The sequence below is a fragment of the Triturus cristatus genome, chromosome 1_2, assembly GCF_964204655.1.
Source record: "Triturus cristatus chromosome 1_2, aTriCri1.1, whole genome shotgun sequence".
NCBI classification, from domain to species: domain Eukaryota; kingdom Metazoa; phylum Chordata; class Amphibia; order Caudata; family Salamandridae; genus Triturus; species Triturus cristatus.
The window spans coordinates 549,194,428-549,219,539 of record NC_140580.1 but is presented as its reverse complement, the minus strand read 5'-3'; the positions used below and the strand labels follow the sequence as shown (position 1 = coordinate 549,219,539).

The following is a 25,112-nucleotide window of genomic DNA, read 5'->3' as shown; positions in this document are numbered from 1 at the left end:
TAGAATAGTAATTTATTATGGTTTACTATCCAGCACTTTCCCTGACTTATGTTGGATTGGAGTTAGAATAGTAATTTGTTATGGTTTACTATCCAGCACTTTCCCTGAGTTATGTTATGTTTGGAGTTAGAATAGTAATTTATTATGGTTTACTATCCAGCACTTTCCCTGACTTATGTTGGATTGGAGTTAGAATAGTAATTTATTATGGTTTACTATCCAGCACTTTCCCTGACTTATGTTGGATTGGAGTTAGAATAGTAATTTATTATGGTTTACTATCCAGCACTTTCCCTGACTTATGTTATGTTTGGAGTTAGAATAGTAATTTATTATGGTTTACTATCCAGCACTTTCCCTGACTTATGTTGGATTGGAGTTAGAATAGTAATTTATTATGGTTTACTATCCAGAACTTTCCCTGACTTATGTTGGATTGGAGTTAGATTAGTAATTTATTATGGTTTACTATCCAGCACTTTCCCTGAGTTATGTTATGTTTGGAGTTAGAATAGTAATTTATTATGGTTTACTATCCAGCACTTTCCCTGACTTATGTTGGATTGGAGTTAGAATAGTAATTTATTATGGTTTACTATCCAGAACTTTCCCTGAGTTTACAATTTATTTTTGATCAAAAGGGTATTTAGTCCTCTGGAACGCGTAGACCCTCGGTTTGAGTCGTCACATACTGTAACTACATATTCTGTGGGAAAGTTATGTCAATCCTGGCTGCGACATTCCACCTTAGCATCTGTCAAAGTTCATTTATCGAAGTTACATGACAAAATAGATTTGAATTATTTTGTTAAAGGTCCTGTGGGTGGCAGAACCAAAAGGTGGGCGTATGCTATTTACAACGAAGTGTGGAAATTTTCGCAAATTGATGCGGCTTCAAGATTGAGAGCTATTGACCAAGCAAACATGGAAAAGGTTTTAGCCGTTATAGATAACAGCATTAGCACTCTCTCTTCCAGAATTTATACATTAGATAATATTGTTTCGTCAGTTGTTGATATTGTGCATGATGATATGTCTGTGTTATATAATGGTCAAAACCAGTTGCGTTCTGTTATGCAGTTTGCATGGACATTGCAGACGTTAAAGGCAGGGAGGGTCCCTTGGGACTATTTGAGCACTACATCGTTATTCATTCCTTTTAACATTACTGATAAGCAGCTATTTATGTCCATGAAAGATGCTACATATTCAGTATTACATATTGAAAAATTAGAACCGTTACCTTTCTCTGTGGCGGAAATCAATTCAGTCACGTGGCTTATATACGGGTTGATAACTCTACCGTTCGCACTTCTTAAGTTTACGTCTTGTATGAAACATTATGCTCTGGGTAGATATGAACAGCTGGGCACCGCTTTCATACATGAGGTTTGGTCCCTCCCCTTTACGTATAGATGTACTAGGGACGGAACTGAGGTTTATCTGAAGGGTGAGGAATGTACCACGACACCAGATCATTCTTTGGTATGTAGGCACATTCAATTACACGGTGCATGCAATGTACAAGCCCCGATTTTGGCCTGCGTCCTACGAGGTGTCCCAGTGCCTGTGATTACGCCTTCTTTGACGCTGCTTGCAAACAGTAGTTATTTAATTTTGAATAATGAAGCTTGCTGCGGGATGTTAGTGGGAATCCCATATATAGTAACTGTATCGGAGAGGGTTGTCTGCTGCAATAATGTTCTCTTTTCACCCCCGTACGGGCGGGTGGATGTTTCCATCTGGCCTTCGATTCCAACCTTGAAAGCAGAGTTCAACAAGTTGAGCAGAATAAGAGCTGTATTGTCCCAAAAAGAGGTGTCATTGACTTCCTCTCGTGAAACATTTGTCCTTCACGTTGCTAATACGCGCACTGAGGTACAGGCGGTTTTGAATACTGACCTCCCCCTACATTTCGGAGCTTTGATCCTAACTATTTTCAATGCCTCGTCCACGACCGACCTGGCTCATTTTTTTAAACTTGTAGGCTCAGGCCTCGTGACCTCTTTCCAAACTATTTTTGGTGTGATTCCGGCATTTTTTCATTCGATTTTCTCGAGCATCTTTGGAGGTGTTCCGCTGCTTCTGGCGCTGGTGGCAGGTGTGCTGCTTTTACTTTTCATACTACGGAATGGCTGCTGTTTCTGTGCCACACGAGCACCTGTCCCGTCTGCATCTTCTTCGTGATAGGATGCTTGACTTTTATGGTACTCTGCCATTGGCGACTTTAAGCCTGGCATATGGATTATCCTTCAGGTATTCCTACTTCACCTGCGTGCAACCTGTATTTCACTGCCTGGATTGTCCCTTTGAATGGCCTCTGGATTTGTGCTTGACCAACACGGTGTTTCCGGTGCCGGATTTCGATCGACTGATGAGGCCCTTAGTGTCTCACGAGTTGGCCTGTTCTGGTGTCCGGATTATGGCTTGTGGTGCGGCGCATGGTATCCTGGGTAATTGGGACATATCAATGGCTGCCTACGACTTCTTGGCTATGAGCTATTTAGAGGAACATTCCGGTTGCCCTCTGATTGTGCTAGAGGCTCCGATGGTTGAAGAACACGTATGTTCCTTTTCTTTAATTAATTGGATGGCTGAGACTTTTAGTGGCCCTGCAAACGATTTTTTGTTGGAAGCAGTTGCCACGTATGCTGCCTATACATTCATGGATTAACTGAACTATCCTCCTTTGCGCCTGTGCTACTGGACAGCAACCTAGCGCAGCATTCATTTTTTTTTTCTAATCATTGTGTTACTTATAGTATTTGGATGATAGTAGTTGTTAATATATGAAGTAAATTGTACATTTACTTAGCAAGTTTAAATAATTTTTGTCAGCTATCTAAGTAGACATGGATAAGGTAGTTAATAAATGTTTTTACATGTAAGTTTCTGGTCGTTGTTGATAAGTTCAACATGTTCTTTTTTCACTCTAAAGAAGAACACTTTTTAATTTAGGGAGTTTATCTACTTTATGCTAAGTTCGAATGAAAAAAGCAATGGGATTTTACTTACTTCAAGTGTAGTATGACGTTTTGTAGTTGTAGTCGTAGGTTTGTATTTTCTTCTCTCAGCAAGGTAACCGTTTTTCTCCAAGTTTGGCCCATAAATGGTAAATTACGTTAAGTGTATAATTGTTTTTATATTAGTGAGTTAATTAATGGTAGCTTTTGATTGGTTCAATTAGTGAAATTTCAAAATCATTGGTCGAGAACGTTATTTTGAATTAGAAAACCGTTAAATAATTATATGTGTGAATAGTTTTGTAAAGTAAAATATTTAAAAAAAGTGTGTAAAATAAAAGAATAGTGCATATCGAGTTGGTAATAAAAAGACGATATTTTTTGTATATTTCTATAAGCAGATAGGTCGTCGATGTTAGTGTAGTCGATATATATGTCTAAGGTCATGTTATTTAAAATAAAGTCGATCATGTAGTAGTCGATATTTATGTTGTCGATATTAGTGTGAACGATATTAGGGTTGTCGATAAAAAAAAATCGATATTTGTGTGAATCCTTGTTTAAGTATAGGATGACGATATTAATGTAAGCGATATTTTAGTGACGATATTTATTTCTGACGATATTTATGTTAACGATATTCCATCATGGAACCACGTTGCAGCACCGTAAATAACGTGGAAAAACTAGTTTATTTAAGAATAAAAACTGTTCATCGTCATGTATCCTCTCTTTTTTAATCACATTTTTATTGGTACAGAAAAACAAAGCAGCACTTTAAAATGTACAATATGTATCAATGCACTTACACCACATGACGATAAAACCTTCAATCTAAGGAACTCCAGAAGTCAATAATAGTACATTATAAAATAAATCACCATTGTATGTTGAATGTGTATACATTAACTAAAGATCCGGTGATCAATGACTTGGCGTGTCTCAGAAGGCGATATATTAGGTATAGAAACAGTGATGTATCCTTAATATGTGCTATAAGGAAAGGATAAAAAAGAAGAAAGATTCCGTGGACATGTCCAGTTTCTATAAAGTTGGGTACTTTCTTAGCATCTCAGAAGAAAGTAATTTGATACAATATATCAGCTGAAACTGCTTACCAAAGGTCTGTGAACAGTCAAGCGCACCACACGTGAGAACACAAGAGAGGGTATGTGGCTCCTATCAGTAACGGAGGATATCTATGAATGCCTGGTTTACTCCCCATCTTCGGAGAGTGCTTGCAAGGGCAGTGGTGCACAAGCACTGCTTGATAATACACGACAAAACCTATCTGCCATGCGCCAGTATCTTTTTGTTCATGTGACACCTAAATTTTCACTTCGACAAAGGAAAAACAATTCTCAGAAAATAATTACAATTGCAAGTTTGATAAGTAGGGCATTATTGAGTCCCTTAATCTGACTGAAGCCAATAGAAGAATGTTTTAACCTTCTGACAGTGCCTCTCCCGGTTGTGTGAAAAGACACAAAAAAGCAAATTAGCAATAACTTCTGCTAAACAGTGCGATAGACCCAGGTACAGACACAAGGCTACAGACCTGTATGCATGAACCGAAAGGTGAAGGGAAAGGGTGAAGTATCTCTGCACTGAAGTCTCTTTAGCTTGCACAGGTAGCCAAGGGGTCAATCAACTCCCTCATTTAATGCTCATTCCTGTGATAAATATTGGCCCTATTGACAAATGACACTAGGCAGGCCTATGGGTGTACACGACCATTGACGTTTTCAAAAGAGGAATTGGCTGCTTTCTTTTGGAGAAGAAATCAAGACAAGTTAGGGATCCTATTTCATATGCAGCCTCGTCAGAGAGGCCATCATCTATTAAATCTTAAAATATTTTAGTGCCAGCCTGGCAGCATCTTTATGAGTAGGTATATTCAGACATCCACTCACTTAACTATTGGTGATGCATGTGCACCTTCTAAATGTTATCAATAGCTCACAATTTTATCACATGCCTGGTTTATTGACTTACAGTGTTGTGAGTTGGCTCATGTTGGTGAAAGACGAGTTGCTCAAAGAGTTGATCCTATTGTTGCTTAAATCTCTGAAAAGAAGCAAACAACATGTTCAAAGCCATTGTTATATAACTTAAGTACACACATACCATGTCCTCTTTCCCATCACGTCCCCCTGATATACCTCGTCCTCACTGTAGGGATCTCTGGAGGCATTCGTCTATAATCTGTATTGTGAAAATCAGATTTTAAAAAAAAATCACTGACTTCCCTTATTAGACCTCTAAACCCCACATTAGACCTCTAATGATGAGCAAACTAAACTGCTTTTAACAGAAGGCTATTCACCCTTCACAATGTTGCTCTCACCTTGTTGAAGACATTAAATTCACTGCACAATTTCTCTTCAGTCTTTTACGGAATTGCCCCACTTCACACAGTCAATGGTTGGTCCTGTTAGTGATAGCATACATTTAAAATACAAACTATTCTCCTTGGTCTCCAGGGGGCCAGAGCAAAGCCTGTCTCCCACATTATTGATTCTATCCCTTTAGATAAACTGTTCGTGCTGTCTACGCTTCATATCTTAGTCATCATGCTTTGTACTCACTTATGCAAACTCAGGGCTTGCACGCAATATTATACTGCTATCCTGCATACGGTTTCGCCACTCATTGTTGCCTAGGTAATATTGAGATACCTTCATATCATAGCCAAAATATCCAGGACCAAAATATCGTCAGGTAAGCATATATAGGCTTTCTCCACATAACTCCACATATATGTACCTTGACGATATCCATATATCTTTAATGTACATAGATGTGGAATTGAGAACAGCAATTCTACACTTACCTATGTACAAATGCCTCATTGATATTTTGGTACTCGACATTTTGGTTATAATATTAAGGTTGCTCGATACTGCCTGTTTGATATTCCAGACTAAAAGCCTACATACCACAGGGACTGCTTTCTTCAAAGTTCTGCAGTAAATGCTACTGTTCTTTGTGAATGTACAACTACACTTGCAAGCTCATACCCATTCAAATACATACATGCACACACACCTACCCATATATGCACAGAAGCACAGAAGTGGACAAACACACACATTTCGCAATCTCTTCATCTTTCATGTTCCTTAAAGATGTTAGTGAGTGGATTATATTTAATGTGTAATATGGACAATTAAAAGTTTTAAGGTTTTATGGCAAGCGGCATACATGTACTGTAAAGCCTGTAGTTGCCATAGGCAATGAGTAATATTTATGGATGCTTTGGTTACAACAGAGTGGTGTTGGACTCACTTGGATGGTGCTCATATTGATACAGTCTGAGTCTGAAAATCACTAAAGTGTACACCCCTTCATAGAGTAGATGTTTGAAGAGATCTTTGGAATACTCTAGCGCTCTTTTTAGGTCACAGCCTGCCAGACAGCGCAGCTGCTTGGTTTGCTAAAGACATCTTGGGGACTTTGAAAAAGTTGACCTAGGAATGCATTCCGCCCAGTTACCATTGGCATTGTGGTTGGTAGCTCACATTTTCTGGCTTTCTATTTGCTGACTTTAGGCTCTACAGGTTCAGTTTGTATCTCCCCTTGCCTAAAAAGTGTTTACTGTAGTCTTCCACAAACTCCTTTCTGTAAATAGTCCTTTAAGCTGTGTTCTTATCTTGTCACATTTGCTGAGCATTCAAAGACCGAGGTCAAATGTTACAAGATGACTTCCAAGGGTGCTTGTTTACTTTTATTTCTCTGACTCAAAGTGAGAGGATTTATGTGACAACCTTACTGGATACTGTGGGTAGGAAAGAGATTTCTTATAGCACACAACAACATTTAAATTAACTGTATAAGTGTTTCAGAATATATCAGAATTAGGAACACAATTGAAGCACATTTTTACTTATTTCTGAAGTGTATTGGACACAATTACATTAATTTAACAAAAAAACAAATCATTACACCAGGTGTTGCAATTTCCACACATTTTCGTTTTTGCACTGTATAGTTTTATTAGTATAACTGTATGTCTGTGCAAATGTAATTGTTATTTCAATTGGGTCTTGGGGTCTCAGTGACCTGTTTTGCCATTCTTAAATGGATTTAAAAAATTGTCTGGCTAATTCCACCGGCAGCTCAGAGAACGGTCTTGCAGGCTCTGGTAATATCCAGGCTTGACTATGGCAATGTATTATATCTGGGCGCAGAAAAAGCATCAGTCCATCAGCTACAGGTTATTCAGAATGCAGCTGTGCGTCTTCTTTTTCATCTGCCTACATGCACTTCGGCTTTACCTCTGCTCCAGCAATTACATTGCCTCACAGTGAAAAAGCATATCAAGTTTAAGGCTCTATGTTACATGTACTGGGCCAAATTTGGCCTGGCTCCCTCATAAATCCAAAGTTTGGTAACACCTTATGTGCCTGCTCGACAGTTGAGATCCTCCAACCTTTCTCTGTTCTCAGGTTTCATCTTGTTCGTATGGGTGGCCGCTCTTTTTCCTACCTGGGCTCTAAACTCTGGAATGCTCTCCCAAACGATCTTAATAACTCTCACTCTCTGCTAACTTAAAGACTTTTCTTTTTTGAGACCAAGCCTGATTTTTATCTCGGTCTGTTGCCTAGCGCTTGTGTGGCTCTGCCTCCGCCTTGTCCAGCACCGGGAGGCCTTGTTGGGTAGCTGTGCGGTTTACAAATCAAAATAATAATAAATAATAATAACAATTGAAAAAAGGTTGCCTGTAATGGCAGTGAGCTACCATACCATGCATACTCCGCTCTACGTCACTCCACTCTACTTAGCACCACTCCAGACAAATGTAGTCTACTCTGCACCACTCCACTTTACACCACTCAAGGCCACTGCACTCTGCACCACTGCACTCTATGCCACTTCACGTAATGCCTTTCTACTCTACCCTGTACCACTCTACTGTATGCCAATGCACTCTTCACCACTCTACTCTACACCACTACACTCTTCGCCACTGTACTCTACACCACCCCAGTCTAGGCCACACCAATCTACTCTGCACAACTCCACTCTATGCCACTGTACTCTTCACCACTCTGCAACACTGCACTCTATGCCACTGCACTCTATGCCAATACACGCTGTGCAAATACACTTTACTCTGTGACACTCAACTCTATTACTCCTGCACTCTATGCCAATCCTCTGTATGCCACTCTATTCTACTCTATGCTCCTGCGCTCTGCACCATTTTACTCTAAGCCATTACACTCTACATCACTCAACAGTCTACTCTATGCCACTGCACTCTCCACCACTCTACTCCACTCTGTGACACTCCATTCTATGCCACTGCACTCTAAGCCACTCTACTCTTAGCCACTGCACTCTCCACCAATGCACTCTACACAACTGCATTCTATGTCACTGCACTCTTTGCCACTGTACTCTATGCCACTGAGGTCTACACCCCTCATCTACACTATACACCACTGCACTCTGACACTCTACTCTCCGCCACTGAACTCTCCACAACTCTTCTCTGCACTGTTTCACTGTACGCTACTACTCTCTGAGTCATAGCACTCTATGCCACTGCACTCTACGGCCCTATACTCTACTCTGCACCACTCTATGCCACTCGACTCTACTCTGCACTCTATGCCACTGCACTCTATGCCACTCAATTCCACTCTGCGCGACTGCCCTCTGCATCACTCAGCTCTACGGCACTCCGCTTTGCACCACTCTACACCACTCTACTGTACGCCACTGCACTTTGAGCCACTCCATTCTGTGCCACTCCACTATACCATGCACCACTCTAATCTACGCCACTGCATTCTGTAACACTACATTTTATGCTGCTGAATTCAATACCACTGCATTCAATGTCACTGCTCAGAGGCTCTATACTCCACAACACTCTACTCTAATGTACTTACATAGGCGAGACCTATTGTCTTTGCCAATGCTTGTTAACAGTGTCCTGGCACTCTCCGATGCTGCTGGGTGGAACAGGTCTAAATATCTCACGCCCCAGCTCGTCTGCTCCCACTCTAGATTGCTCCCTTCCCATTTTCCATTTCACCTTATGGTGATGCTGTTGCTGATTTCTTCCTTATCTAGATGCACTTACTGCCCTAAGTTCTCATTGTAAATAAATCTCCATGTCGCAACACTCACATGCTGTCCATGTACAGTGCTCCACTGGCCCCTGGCCTCACTGTCCTCATGTTGCCTACATGTCATGCATCCATGTACAGCGCTCTGCTGACCCCGCAGCTCACTTTATGCTTCATAAAAATCAACAATAAAATAAATACATAAAACAATAAATTATTCCATACTTACGCACCCCAGAAACAAACAATAGTAGACAGAGGTGATACGCATTACTGGAACTTCATTACGATAGAGGAAATACATTAGGTGCCGTTTCACTTTACTGAGAAGCGGCAACTCTTATTTAACATTTTCCTACAAATACTTTTAATTGACCTTAAACCAGCCTTGATTTACATTGGACTTTTTTCTTAATGTTTATGAATTGTGTACTCAGTCTAAACACCTTGAACCTGGAATCTACTTTGACATTCCTCAGTGGCTGATGGAGTTACTGTTTATCTGTCGATAACAGGGTTCAATTTAACACAACAGTCCTTTTAACCCCTTGTGTGCCACGCCCTTTCCCCGCCCTGTGCCGGCCGTTACATTAGCGGGCGGGGTTTATGACAAGCTGGACTCGTCATGGGCACAGCGCAACCGCGGCCCATGACGAGTCCAGCTCGTCATGGGCACACAAGGGGTTAAACTATGTAAAGGGTAATTTTGTTGTGGTGTATTTTGTGCCTGACTCTATTATGGGACACCATTCTCTCTTAATTTTTATTGCAAACAGTGGCTTTCACATGTGTACAGTGGTTGCAAGAAGGCCACACCAGCATGAGATTTTAGAGAGCCCACATTCTTACTTCCTTATTTCCAACATAAACATTTGCTTTTGCCTACATTTAGGAACATCCTGAACCAGGAAGCACATGGTGAAGGTTGTGTTATACATTTTGCCAAATGTGTTACTTTGTTTTACTTACACAAGCTGCAGATATTTGTATGTGGAGAGCTGTCCTGGTACCATGGTGAACTGGTTCCCATCCAGATACCTATAGAGTGAGAGAGGCATGGTCAGTTCTGTGATATGAACCAGCAAAATAGTAGCCAGGAAATGAAAATAGCCCCCAGTTTGAATTAAAATCTGATGCCTCCAAGCAAAGCAAGTGAGATGAACCCTCCCTAGAACAGACTCCTGGTCTCTTCCATCCATGCATCTATCCATTCATTCGTTCACCCTTCCATCCACCTACTAATATGCACTATTTCACCTTTACATTCTGTCATCCATTCATTCTTTCATCAATCATTCAATCTTTCTCCATTCTATCCATCCATTCATCCACCCAATGTGCTATCCATCCATCCACACACTCTGTCATCCATCCACTATACTATCCATACTTGCAGCCACCCATCAATCTACTCTGCCATCTATCTTTCCATCCACTCTGCCATCCCTCCATCCACTCTGCCATCCATCAAACCAATCATCCACTCTGCCATCCATCCACTCTGCTATCCTCTATTCATCAACTCTTCCTTCCATCCACTCTGTCATACATCCATCTACTCTGCTGTTCAACTATCCATTCATCCACTCTGTCATGCATCAATCCACCTAATTTGCCACCCATCTGTCCATACATTCTGCCATTCATGCCTTCACTCTGCAATCCATCCACTCTGCTATCCACATGTCCATCACTCCATCGGTCATCCATCCACTATGCCATCCATTCATCACTCTTCCATCCATCCATCCACTCTGCTATCCAATCATCCATTCATTCACGTTGCCATCCATCCACTCTGCCATCCATCTACTCATTCAACTTGGCATTCACCCATTCAATCTGCCTTCCATCCATCTACTGTGCCATCCTCCCATCCAGTCTGCGATCCATCCTCCATTATACGATCCATCCACCCTGCTGTCCACTCTACCATCCATTCACTCGTCTACTCTTCAATCCATCCATCCATCCTACCACTCTGCTATTCATTCATCAATCCATCCACTCTGCTATTCAACCATTCATTTATCCACTCTGCCATCCACTCATCTTTTCACCCACTCCAGAGTTTTTTTTTTTTATATAGCGCGAACTTGACCCGAATCCAATCAGGTATCAGAGCGCTTTACATAGCACCAGTTACGTTACATGAGGACACACATTCATTTTTTGTTAGGCACAGGGAGAATAAGTGATTTGCCCAGAATCACAGGATGTTTAGCGTCATTACCGAGACTCGAACCCAGTTCCCCAGGTCCGAGGTCGAGCGCCCTAGCAGTTAGGCCAACTCCTCTCCCCTCCATTCATCCCTATACTTTGCTATGCTTTCACCAGTCCCTCCAACTATCCATTCCTTTACTCTGCCATCATTTCACCTGTCCATCTACCTATCCATTCACTCACCCATCTCTTTACTTTAACATTCTTTTATCTGTCCATCCACCTATCATTCACTCATCCTTTCACCAATTCATCCACATACTCTTTCATTCACCTACTCATTCATCCATACTTCTTTTTTTCACCCTTCCTTCCAATTTTCCTTCTTTCTTTCCCTGTTCTATTTACCCAGTTGTTGTTTCCCCTTGCTCTTTCTTGCTCATCCTTGGGCGCTGTATTTCAGCGTTAACGATGAGCTTTTGTACGACGAGTTGCAGACAGAAGAGGCCCAAAAAGAGCCCCACCCCTGCGAACCAGCAAAGTGCGCAGATCTACACAAATATGAATAGTAAAGCAAAAGTTACAGGGGAACAGAGCCACAGAAACTGACAATGTGACGTCATCCATTTTAAAGGAAAGAAAAATAAGGGGAGGCTAGATGCACCTCCAGGGCCGCTCCATCCGCCATTTTCTAAGCTCCTAAACAGGGATCCCAATCTTGTCTGCCTGGCACAAGATTTAGATTAAGGATGTACTGACGGATTCATCAAAGTAACCGTACTTAGAGTTAGGGGGCCCGATTCACAGAACTAACTAAGACAAAATCCTAAACTTATTACCATTTTGGTATTCACAGAAGGCACTTACTCATTTCGGTATTCACAGAAGTTAGGAGTCCTAACTTTAGGACTCCTAAATGCCTTCTGTGAATACCGAAAGTCTTAAAATTAGGATTTTTCTCAGTTTAGTAGTAGTATAGTTAGGACTCCTAACTTTAGGACTCCTAAATGCCTTCTGTGAATACCGAAAGTCTTAAAATTAGAATTTTTCCTCAATTTAGTACTAAATTGAGAAAAATCCTAATTTTAAGACTTTCGGTATTCTCAGAAGGCATTTAGGAGTCCTAAAGTTAGGAGTCCTAACTATACTACTACTAAACTGAGAAAAATCCTAATTTTAAGACTTTCGGTATTCACAGAAAGCATTTAGGAGTCCTAAAGTTAGGACTCCTAACTTCTGTGAATACCGAAATGAGTAAGTGCCTTCTGTGAATACCAAAATGAGTAAGTGCCTTCTGTGAATACCAAAATGGTAGTAAGTTTAGGATTTTGTCTTAAGTTAGTTCTGTGAATCGGGCCCCCTAAGTTTAGATGGGAGTGTGTACAAATTAGAACATCTTCTCATCTACATTGGAGGGCGTATTTGATTAAATCTCCCTGGTTTGGTTCTAGGAGCTATTTACTAAATGTTTAGTTCTGTACGCAAGATCTATGAGTGGAGCATCTAACTGCACCTGGCCAGCACCTCGACACCTCCACCACACAATAGTTTGTCAATAAACCGAGTATGCATGGGCTCCCGGAGTCACCTGGTTGTCAAGTCTGGCTTTGTATTGGTGTTGGATTTGTGGACGGAAGGGGGCTGTAATGGGGTTTGTCAGAGTTAAATTGTTTTCCGACATGTGATACAGTCAACATAAAAAGACTTAGGCTGCTTATGCTAACAGTTTCCAATACTGGACTACTAACTAAGTGCACTTTGAAAACTCATTCTATTATTCTTGTTGCTCATTTGTACCAAATATTAAGAAAGATTGATATTACAGACTATAGGAGTTAACATGTATGTGTTCAATAATTTACATCGTCTGGGAGGGTATATGGTTCCAGAGGAATGGGAGCACCATATTCGGCACTAGTAATTGTGGGCAAAGGCCTATCATGGGCCCAAGCTTACATGGGAGGGAAGGGTTTACACATCAAAATTCACTAATTAGACTGACAGGCGTATTTTGAATTGGATTACCAACAAGAAATTTGGCACTGTATGAGTATATGAATAGACCCACTTCAAAGCAATCAGTGCCAGATGGGGTAAGTCAGAGGCAGGAATGGGAAATGGTTGTTTGGGAGAGTGAAAGGAAAGAGGACAAAACAAAAGCACCATCCAAAGGAGTATTGATGACACCAGTTACAGTTGTCTCCTAAAACGATGATCCCAGAGAGGCATCATCAAGTGAACTGGAAGAAATTAGATTTCAGAATCTTGCAGATCCTGAAGTATTTCTGTTCCTCATTTAATGCTCTACATTAAGGGTTTTAAGAACCAACCTTGAATACTAGGTATCCAAAGAGAAAACCAGTGATTCTTTCAAATGTACGAACTAGTAGCAGTTTAACCTTACCTTCTCCAAATCTACCGGCCGGGCACGCCAACCAGCAAATCAGATGCATAGGATCAATTCTCTCTGTCCCATTCTGCTCACAACACTCTGTGATTCAGTCTTAAGTGGCTTCAGAGACTTAAAGAACTTCAACCACTAAAAGGATTTTGGAGACTACTGCAGGTACAGGCCAACTCACTACGCTAAATGTTGATGCACCGCAAAGTATCCTCAATGCACATTTGGAAATCCAGATGTAGGAAATAGCTGATATTAGGTGGTAGATGCACGTAGCTACTAAAAGGAGGGCAAGTGGCTGACCACTTTTTTATTCCCAGTATAAGCGTCAACAAATTCCATAATAATTACATAAACTTAGCTTATGCCTACCATGAAGGAAAAATGCAGAGAACTGGCCAATCCATACAGTTTCAGGCAGTTAAAGTGGTTCTCAGCAGTAAAATTAGGTACTGTGAGAACCCACGATCCACATGAATAAAGAGTCATGTTCCTAGGTGGTTTGGATGTTTTGGGAAATCATTTTGTCAGAAAGAATCACAAACACTGTTTGAACTGTGAAACCTGCCTGTTTTTTGGGTGCGCCTCAGATGGAATTTGGGTGTTCTTTCTTGTCAAATTTTGCTCTGCATCGAAATTTTTAAAATTGGGTGGATTTCCCCTATTTAATATTCTGTACAATAGTTTTGTGTACCCGAATATTACAGTCTTTGGCCTTTAATCATGTTTATACTGATATTTAACTATACAAACATTGATACATTCGGATTTGAGGCAGGAAAAGAGACTGACAGTTTTTCAGTCATGTAGCAAACATGTTTTAAAAACAATCTGTGGCAGCAGATGAGGAGAAAGAGGAAACATTATTGAAGTGGAGAAAGAGGTAATACATTATGGAGGTCGAGAAAGCAGAAAGCTATTATTGCAGATGCCCACTTTACATTCTCGAGTCAGTGTGTCCCAACTCCTTTTATTGCTATGGTCCTTTACTATGAAACAAGTGAAATGTATGTATATTAAGCTTGCGATGTGGGCCACAATGACAGTGCTCTGTGGCGCGGGCATATGACGACTGCTCAAAGTGTCATGGAGTGGGTTTTTAATAAAGGGAACCATGGGAAACAGCCACATTTATATTTCATAATACAAATGGCATACTTAGGGCACATGTGGTAAAATTATATCCATCTATATATATATCTATCTATCTATTTATATAACATACATATTGCTAACTCCACCCGCCCTCTAGGAGGTAGTCATTACATGCTTCAAATGAACCCCAGCTCAGAGAAATACTATCTATAGCATTGCATTTCTTTATTTAACCAGGCCCAATAATTGGTGTCCACACATAGATATCACATCAGCATAAGCATGATACTTTCTGCCAAAGGCACAACAAAAATTATAAAGAGCTCTGCTAGACCACAGTGTGCATTTATGTGTATACATTTTGATGAGATCTATAAAAGGGAATGGGGTGAAGTTCTGTTTCCTTTCATTGTAGCATGGAAATTTGAGGAGGGAATATTGAGGCAATGTTGTGACCAGATTATCGTGGAGCCAAATATCATGTAAGTAAGTGCACAGAGGTAGGTGTAGATTTACTATTCTTAACTCCACATCTAAGTACCTTGAAAATATATATATCATCAAGGACGGTATATGTGGAGTTGGGTATAGAAAATATAAACATATTTGTTGGCATTCTTGTTCTTAATATTCTGATAATGATATTGTGTGGCATCGATATTCCGCCCTTGATATTCCAAAACCACTCCTTTCCTTTGAATTGAGACCCTGGCAATCTTCTGGCTGCATTAGCATCCAGATGATTTCAGAGAATGTACACTATATGGACCTCATTCACATAACCTTTTGTGGTCTTAAATTACACTTACATCATACATTTGGATTTGGTACTGGAATTCCCGAATCATGAGCCAATACATTTTCTAGCTTAAACTCTACTTTCTCCAGCAGTAAATCAGTATGGTAGTCTCGCTACAGTCTGCAAGATTAAAGTTGGGGCTGGATCGGGCCATTCCTGGTATTAGGGCTGGAAAGTATCCATTAGGAATGTGGTGAACATTCACAGTAATAATCTTTATTGCATATCTCATCTAATTTTTTCCCCATCTTAAATGCTCATGTAAGGTTGGACGATGTGTGCAAAGAGTCTGTGAAAGAAGACCAAATAACCCCATATTAACAGGTAATGCAGGGGAAGGCTTTTCTCCACCTCACAGGAAGGTATTTTCCATATTGAACAAAAATGTTAATTGTGCCAATGCTTATTTCCCCACTTCTTACAATTGCAGATTGTCTGTAGTGGAGACAATCCAAATGAGTAAGTGTGAGGCTACAGAAGTAAGATGGGAATCAACAATTTGCGTAGGTTGCTGGCGTGCATTCTTTAGAATACTGTAAATCCAGAGAAATGTGGAAACATCCTTCAAAAATCAGATGTTGCATAGATGTATTCATTGTTTTGTGAAGGTGCACCATTAACATAGAATTATCTGTCTTTTTATAGTATGGTAGACAGAATCACATTGTTGACCATTGTGGTTTATGATAACATTTATGTAGTAAATGTACTTACTGTGTTTTATCCCAAAACATGAATTGTATGTGTTTTCACTTCTGTATGTGTTTTTTGTCCATTCTGAGTCACACTTTTGGAATGAACTTAGATGAGTGCTTGAGAATCCTGAATACAGAGATTGCAATTTGTAAATGCAGGATCCCACTATATGTAAAAAGGGCTGAATTGCAGCACCATTCGTCAACCTACTTTTGCTCTTTAAAAGGCTGTCATTACCAGGGCGCTGGATTACTCACAGTTCAGTGACGTTCTTCGGAATCCCTTTTGGCAGAGCCAGGAGATGCTTGTTGCTGCAACGGACAACGGTGTCCAAACACGTGCACTCCTGGGGGCACTGGGGCCTGGGGACGCAGCTCATCTCCTCAAGACCTATTAAAGAAAGGACAGCAAAAACTAAATAAAATTATGTGTCTCATCTGTAAGGACCGATTTATCATGCATCTACATGCCTGTATCTTCTGTCCTCAAGCTGGAAAACTAGAATCAAGCCATTATTTACTCCAGCTTTTAGACAAGATGATCTACCTGTTTGCTCCTTTAAAATGCACTGGTTTCATGTGCTTCCTTTCAATGTGTATCAATTAGCAAGATGTGTTTTTCATTGATCTTATTGGGAGGGGGGGTTTACAATCCATAATTTCCACTCTTCCTTACCCTCTCCACTTCGTCAGGGGTGTATTACACTTGCAATTCCAGCCCTTTGTATGAAGCTATTTCTTTTTTTCCTCTTTTTTGCTGTTTTCTTAGTATGGTCGGCATTCTACACCTTGAATGCATATTAATCAAGGACACAAGTCTGGTAAAACGAAGGACGACAAATCAAGGCAGTGAGGTAATATCAATAATGGTCTCTGTTAGAATCTCCAAATGTAAAATGGACTCTCCAAATGGCTTTTGAAAGTACTCCTCCCCGCTAACTCCTAACACTCTTTTACCGTGTTCTTCCACTCTTTTCCCTCTTGCAGTGAAATAGTTCTACCTAGTCACTGGTGCCTCCCAGTCGGTGAATCCATATAGGTTCAGTGGTAAGAGGAGGTCCCTTCATCTCACTTCATGTGCATTCTTAGTAATTTGGTCCTGATTCTCATGACAATTCCTAATTTTTTTCCCAGTATTTCATCCAGCGGCATTTCTAGGTATATAATGACATATCTGTGTGTTCCGGCGGATCTTGTAAACCCTAGTTGGCTGGTAACTCCCATTAGCTGCTGGATCGTGTTTAACGGGGACCTCGGTTACTGGTTCACAAATAATAACCCGCTCCTGCACATCAGGAGCAGATGCAGATTGAGGCACCAGCACAGTTGCCACCAGCTGGAGGCAGAGCACGAATTGAGTGAGCGTATGCCATGGGATGATAACTCATAGACATCTGGTAACAGATCTGAGTGGTTTTCTTAGGTTTCTGCTACATCTGGGCCTTAAAATGGCATCACTGGTACCACACAGATACGAGGAAATAAACAGAAGGAATATTCTGCTTTCCAAGTTGGATAAGCTCTAGTGCAGTGCAAGGGAATGTACTGTGAGTGAACTAATGTCTTCTGTTTCATTGCTTGAGTGTGCCTTATGTTTTAGCTATAGGCATGTACAAATAATAGACCGAGTACTCCAGTTATCATCTATAATTCTCTATTGTTTAAAACGAAACATGGATAAAGAATTGATGAATTGTGTTGAACACAGTTTGTCTCACTACTAAAACAATGTCTCCATGCAAACACCACCAAACCAAAATGCATATCAAAAGCACAGCTTTTCTGCACCTGCATGCACATGGGCGAGAAGGATCTGGTCATTAATGTTTTCATTTACTGAGATCCCCAATACAAGAATGTTTCTTGAAAAAAGAAATATTCTCATGATTACCCCCATGGTCTTGGTGATCATATTCCTACGTGAAGCCTTTCTCAATCAAGCTATCCTTCCCTTTAAGCCACATTGCATCTGATACTCGATCAAATGCCTTTACTGAAATTATCCTGAGCCTGGAGTTTAAATCCATCCAGAATACGGGTTGGAGGGAGGGGAAGTACAACTTCTAAAGTTATGAGGTGCCTTTAACGGTGACAGAATCGCCAAGAGTGGAAAACTACTGGCTTAAAATGACCAGATGTGTGGGGGCAGCTGGAGTGCCGCCGAGGACAAGGCCAATGGGCCATTAACTTTGAACACTAGTCTGTCTGTCTTTCACGGGAAAGCCCTGAATTCTACATAATTCTAGAAGCACTGATGAAGTATCATTTTTCATGGAGCCTGGCCTGTGAAGTCACATGCCTTTAGAGTCAGGACAGACTTATCTGTTGCGGTTTAAAGTATATTGGATCTGTATTAACATTACTAGCTCCCTATTAATGGGCTTCATTTGGGCATAGACTAAGGGTAATAAAGAGTCTTGCTATTGTGTAAGGGAACCTCTACTAATATTAATCTTATTACCATTAGCTACCAAGCTATGGCCACTGTTTCATACTTCTTTTGACCTCTAAGACTAACTCAGTCCCTTGCTTCTCACACACATAAACTATAAGTAAAAATAAATTAAAACCTGAAATGCTGACAATATGCTGCAGCTGTGTTTATTGCCACAAAAAATGTCTTGTGAAGAAAATGACTAGTCTTTCTATTTCCAAAACCGCCTGTCAAAGTCCGAGACAGAAAGATTTGTGTTGCTAAGACACCACCATAAAGTAATAAAACTTCTTGTATTGTTTTTTTGTCTACTCAGCTGGATGTAAACTCCACATGTGATCATCTGGCCGCTTCACAGTTATACACATGAAAAATTCACTAGTTTAGCTTATAACTGAGGAAATATGCAATTTTAAAATTAAGGTAAATGGCATTATTCTCTGGGTTACCTTCCTCACACCTGAAGTCGGGGAAGGCTACGTCTTGAAGAGGGATCTGTCTCAGGAAGTCGGGGTTTTGGCAACGAGGATTCCCGGTCACAATCTTCCTCTTTCTCAGCCACTCTCCCAGCCAGGCGAGCTGGCAGTTGCAGTTGAAGGGGTTAGCCAACAGATTCCTAAACAAACATGGCGGAAAGCATTGGACACATCAGCCTGGGTATGACCACCACTGCTCAGACAGTAAGGAGACCACAACAGGCATTATTCCTGGGTTAAAACCATCATTCTTGAAATATGACATAATAACTGTTTTGTTACAGAATTATTATAGTTCAATTTAGCAATTTAGGGGGAATTAATACAGAACCAGCCTCACCATGACGAAAATGTATAACCGTGGATGGCATATAGTATTCAGTTGGTATGTTAAGCCAACCAGCCATCTTAATGGTTAGAACATTTGTTGAAGCAGGTACAGTTTATTGATATTGAGCGTTATTTGTAATGCAGCTGTGACCAGTACTCGGTCTGGTTCCATAGCCTGCTTGTTTGAGTCTCATCTGGTTGCGAGACAACCAATACGCATAGCAAATCCAAATAAGCAGAATGGGACAACAGTTTGGGAGACCTACACACCCTGTGCAATCCCCCACCACATTCATAGGTGTGTCAAAAACCTAGAGCATGTGTGACAGTGGTTTTCTTTCTGTTAACGAATATTAGGCTATTACATTTACATACATTTTCTGCCAACAATATGCTCTGCTACTCATCTTTACAGTGTTAAGTCTTCAAAATATATAAATACAAATATATAAATATATATATAAATACAAAGCAACATGAAGCAAACAATGGAGGTCAATGATGGGTTGTCGGCTAAATAGAAGCTTCTAACAATACAGGACACTAGATTTTGAAAGAAAATAAAAAATAGACCCTACTCCTTTAAAATTGTTTGTCTGTGCAGACGTGGTGGGGATTTTCTTATGTGGCCGTTCTACTGATATCAATATCCATGAATGTTTGATGTTAATGTTTCTGCCCAATGCTATTTTGGATCAAATATAAAATACTCGTAAACATACAAAGGGCCACAACATATAGCAAGGGGTATTTTGGATCAGACACATAGCAGCTATAAACACATATTCAATAAGAAGACTATATAACATGCAGATTGGAACTTACAAAGTTGAGAGTGACTGCAATGTATCAAATGCTCCAGGGGCGACAGTGGTGATCTGATTATCATAGAGGGAGAGTAACCTTACGTTCCTTAGCCCAGTGAAGCTGTCATTGTGCACGCAGCCTATCTTGTTATTCCGCAGCATCCTGAATTAGGAAAAAGAACAATTAAGTACATTGGGCTGGTTGTACACAATTTGATAACCAATTTTAAAGTCAGAAAACTAGTATTAGTGGATTTCCTCCAAGGAATTGCTTCGATTTCTGACTTTTTAGTGAGTCACAAAAACGTATAATCTGCCTATGGACCTATGGATTGGCTACCATGCAGTCAATCCACAGGAGTAAGTGTGGTGGAAATGTGCAGTAGCACAAAAAACACTTTGCAACGTTCCCTAACAGGAAATAATTTTTTCTAACGGAGATATCAGTATCGGGCCATCTCTTGCACATATGGAGCGGGGTGCACTTTTTTCACACCCAATCTCCACACTTAGAGCATATTTATTGCCATCAATTCCAAGTGCTCATTATCTTCCGGATGGCTGCCACATGCCCCTTCCCTGGGAACCCTCAAGTCCCAAACCTAATCTCAAAGTTAATACTAGGGAAAATTCAGTAGGCTGGTAGAATTTTCATCATACTAAATTCAATCCAATGACTTAAATGCCTGCAGATCCTGACTGTGTGAATCAGGGTGTGCCATTTCTAAACAAATATAAGGCTTTATTTATCATTATTTCAAGCAACACAATGCAGCAAGACACCTTCCGGTGCTGCGTAAAAGGGAGAGGGCAGGAATGCACCATCTACCAAGATATGTTGCATTTCTGCCCTCTGCCTGTGCTGGCACACAAGCTGCTGTTTAGCTCCAACACAGGAACCCTTGCACCACGGTACATGGGTTCCTCTTTCTCCTTGTTATACCTCCCCTGGTAAAGCTTACCATTTTGGTGCATTCCCAGGTTTACCAGTCTCGGTAAATCTAGGAATGCGCCAGAATCAATGGGTGGATGTGGGAGAACACCCACGCTCCACCCATGGAATGCCTCCTGGGGCAGAGTAACGCAAGGCAGCGACTTGCGCTGCCCTGCGTTACTCCAGATTTACTAAGCCACACAGGGCCACGCAAGGTGGGGTTGCATGACTTGGTAAATATCATTCTACGTTTTGCATCACCCTAGTGCTACCTAGCGTGGACTATCTATAATTCGTAGTCAATGATAACAAATTTTTTTAGAGGGTAATAGGGACAGTTTCCCTAACAATTCAGTTCTCTCCTTTCCTCCCACAGCATCCTATTGCCCTTGGCAAGCACCAGTCACTATCACTTTCAGGCTGACAACGGATGGTTCATGGACCTTTTAGCAAAGAAAGGAAAGATGACAGGGGAGCAGATAAGATTTTCTTGACTAGACTTAGAGTTTCCATATCAGCTTTAATTGTATTAGGTAAGACTTGAAAATGGTTTGTTAAACCTTCAACTTTAGATTGAAATGTGCACAGATAACCAATCACCGTTTCTCCTTAGCATATGAAAAATATTAAGAGGGAAGTGGGTGAGAACTGTGGTGCACTGTTGAAGATAGATAAGTGGAAGCCAGGGGCATACATTTGACTAAAAAAGAAGAAATAGTATGTAAGTAGGATATGAGCAATAGAAAACATTGTCAAAATATGCAAAAATGAAAGAAAAACTAAACTACACAAATGGTTCAGCTAAAGATTACCAAACTCTGCACAAAAACAGAATGGACCTTTAATGCAAGGGACATTTCTGCCCTAAGCCATATAAATACTAATTCCTCTAAACATATTGACCATGTTGTATGATGACATTTCATGTTCTTCACTGGAAAGTTATTTTTCTTTTTCTTTTCTAGTCTATTGACCATCTATACAGCACACATTTAAGAGATTTTACTGTTATCCAAGTGAATCGTGTCCATTTCATAAACCCTACCATTATTTAAACCTGTGACAGGTAAATACATACATATCTCTGCAGAAGGTGCTCAAAATAGGGAGCTGCCCCACTGCTTTCTGTTTTGTAGTTGACAAATCATCCCTCACGGTCTTAGACACTCACCGAGGCTCAACTTTCCATTCAGACCTGGCACACATTCATTGCCCTTGTCCCAGAACCTCTGATCTTGCCTATTACACATAAATCTGTTTTAGGAAGTAAGAAACAATGTAATATTTGGAAACCTCATAAATATCTAAATATTAAATCACCTAAATCCATATTGCATGTTTAGATGAAAACAAAATTAAATATTTTATTCTAAATGACTATAGTCTGCTTTAAAGAAACCTTAAAATGTTGTTAAATACACCAAATGCATATATATTTATATAAATACATATATATACATATATACATTACAAACACGACTTCTCGAAATGTTACGAAAAGAAATCCAGGACTCCCAGGGGTGCTGTATTCAAAGTTTAATCCAGGCAAATGTTCTGCCTCACCAACGCGTTTCGCTAAAAAGCTTGTTGACGGTATGGCTGATAGAAAGTGGTAACTTTCTATCAGCCATACCGTGAACCAGCTTTTTAGCGAAACGCGTTGGTGAGGCAGAACATTTACCTGGATTAAACTTTGAATACAGCACCCCTGGGGCTCCTGGATTTCTTTTCGTAACATTTCGAGAAGTCGTGTTTGTAAGGTATGGGGCCGCCGGAGCCCGTCCAGGACCGCCGTGTTTGAAGCTCCGCACTTCCGTGGTTTGTGTGTGACATATATATATATATATAAATACATATATATATATATATATATATATATATATATATATATATATATATATATATATATATATATATATTTTTTCACTGAAAAAACCATAGGATTCAGGGGTGTTATAGTTAGCTGGACATTTCCCTCGTACAAAACCCTAGAAATTCCCCGTTATAGTTAGTTCAGCTAACTATAACTCGCGCCCCCGCAATGCACTACTGATGACGTCACATATTACATCACTCATGACATGGTCAGTGACATCACTGATGACATCACTGATGACATCTCAAATGACATCACTGATGACATCACTGATGGTGGTCCCCAGGGCCCTCAAGGGCTCCAGGAGGGCGGGCCACACAGCCCCCCTCCCTCAAACAATAAAGCCCCCGGGGTGGTGGTGGGGGCTTTAACGACCGCACCAGCCTAAGGATTTCCATGGCTAGATGGTAAGCGGGAGTAAAGAAAGGGAGATGAGAGAGGTGACAATCTCTCTTTGGCAACACCGCTTTTCAAGAAAGCGCTGCAGCAAAATGCACTTAGCAACATGATTTTAACAGAATGCACCTTGCACAATGAAAAATGAACTTCCGTGACATTTGCATTAAAACACGCTATTAAGCAGTATTGAATTTTGCATTTTGCCACATTTTGAATTACAGTATTCACATTGGTGCACTCTGGGGCCTGTAGTTGGAAAGATGGGTCATGTGACCACTTGGAGTTTATAATGCTACCCACCTGTGAACAAGGCGAGATGCACGTCGAAACGCGTAAGGAATCAATGGGTCGCTTCTAAACTGCAGCGCAGACGAATAAATGTCCTACTTGAAAATAAGACGGAGTTGGGCTCTGTATGTTTCTTCTGGTCGAGCCCAAATAACAGGATTCTCCGTTCCTGCTGCACAGAGCCCGCCCTGCAGGGTCGGGGGCCCCCGATAAATGGAGACTTTCACAAACATTTAATGGAAGGGGGCATGACCCGCTTTAACGACCGCACCAGCCTAAGGATTTCCATGGCTAGATGGTAAGCGGAAGTAAAGAAAGGGAGATGAGAGAGGTGACAATCTCTCTTTGGCAACACCGCTTTTCAAGAAATTATTAAGCGCTGCAGCAAAATGCAATTAGCAACATGATTTTAACAGAATGCACCTTGCACAATGAAAAATGAACTTCCGTGACATTTGCATTAAAACACGCTATTAAGCAGTATTGAATTTTGCATTTTACCACATTTTGAATTACAGTATTCACATTGGTGCACTCTGGGGCCTGTAGTTGGAAAGATGGGTCATGTGACCACTTGGAGTTTATAATGCTACCCACCTGTGAACAAGGCGAGATGCACGTCGAAACGCGCAAGGAATCAATGGGTCGCTTCTAAACTGCAGCGCAGACGAATAAATGTCCTACTTGAAAATAAGACGGAGTTGGGCTCTGTATGTTTCTTCTGGTTGAGCCCAAATAACAGGATTCTCCGTTCCTGCTGCACAGAGCCCGCCCTGCAGGGTCGGGGGCCCCCGGTAAAATGGAGACTTTCACAAACATATATATATATATATATATATATATATATATATATATATTCACTGAAAAAACCATAGGTTTCAGGGGTATTACAGTTAGCTGGACATTTCCCTCGTACAAAACCCTAGAAATTCCCCGTTATAGTTAGTTCAGCTAACTATAACTCGCGCTCCCGCAATGCACTGCTGATGACGTCACATATTACATCACTCATGACATGGTCAGTGACATCACTGATGACATCACTGATGACATCTCAAATGACATCACTGATGACATCACTGATGGCGGTCCCCAGGGCCCTCAAGGGCTCCAGGAGGGGGGCCACGCAGCCCCCCTCCCTCAAACAATAAAGCCCCCGGGGTGGTGGTCCCCAGGGCTTGGGGGGGCTGTTCAGCCACCCCCACCCTGTCTATTTTCTAGGTCCCCCATTCATTTTTACAGATTTTGCCCCCGGGATTTCGCCCCCATAGCGGCTAATTATTAACAAAGCGCGGAAGCCCGCGCTTCTGGTTTTTTTTTTCCGGCCGGATCCGCACACCTGCGCGCATTTCGCCGTTTAAAAAAAAAGGGGG

At 40.9% G+C, this 25,112-nt stretch overlaps 1 protein-coding gene across 1 annotated transcript in view; it reads right to left on the bottom strand.

Annotated features, from left to right (window-relative positions):
• SLIT1 (slit guidance ligand 1) overlaps positions 1–25,112 on the bottom strand; it is a 789,534-nt gene that overhangs the window by 203,357 nt on the left and 561,065 nt on the right. Inside the window, exons 19-23 of the mRNA XM_085606416.1 lie at positions 20,262–20,405; positions 19,080–19,246; positions 16,455–16,587; positions 10,013–10,081; positions 4,959–5,030 (exon numbers count right to left, since the gene is read on the bottom strand). Of these exons, the coding sequence (XP_085462542.1) occupies positions 4,959–5,030; positions 10,013–10,081; positions 16,455–16,587; positions 19,080–19,246; positions 20,262–20,405 (585 nt within the window). The remainder of the gene's footprint in view (positions 1–4,958; positions 5,031–10,012; positions 10,082–16,454; positions 16,588–19,079; positions 19,247–20,261; positions 20,406–25,112) is intronic.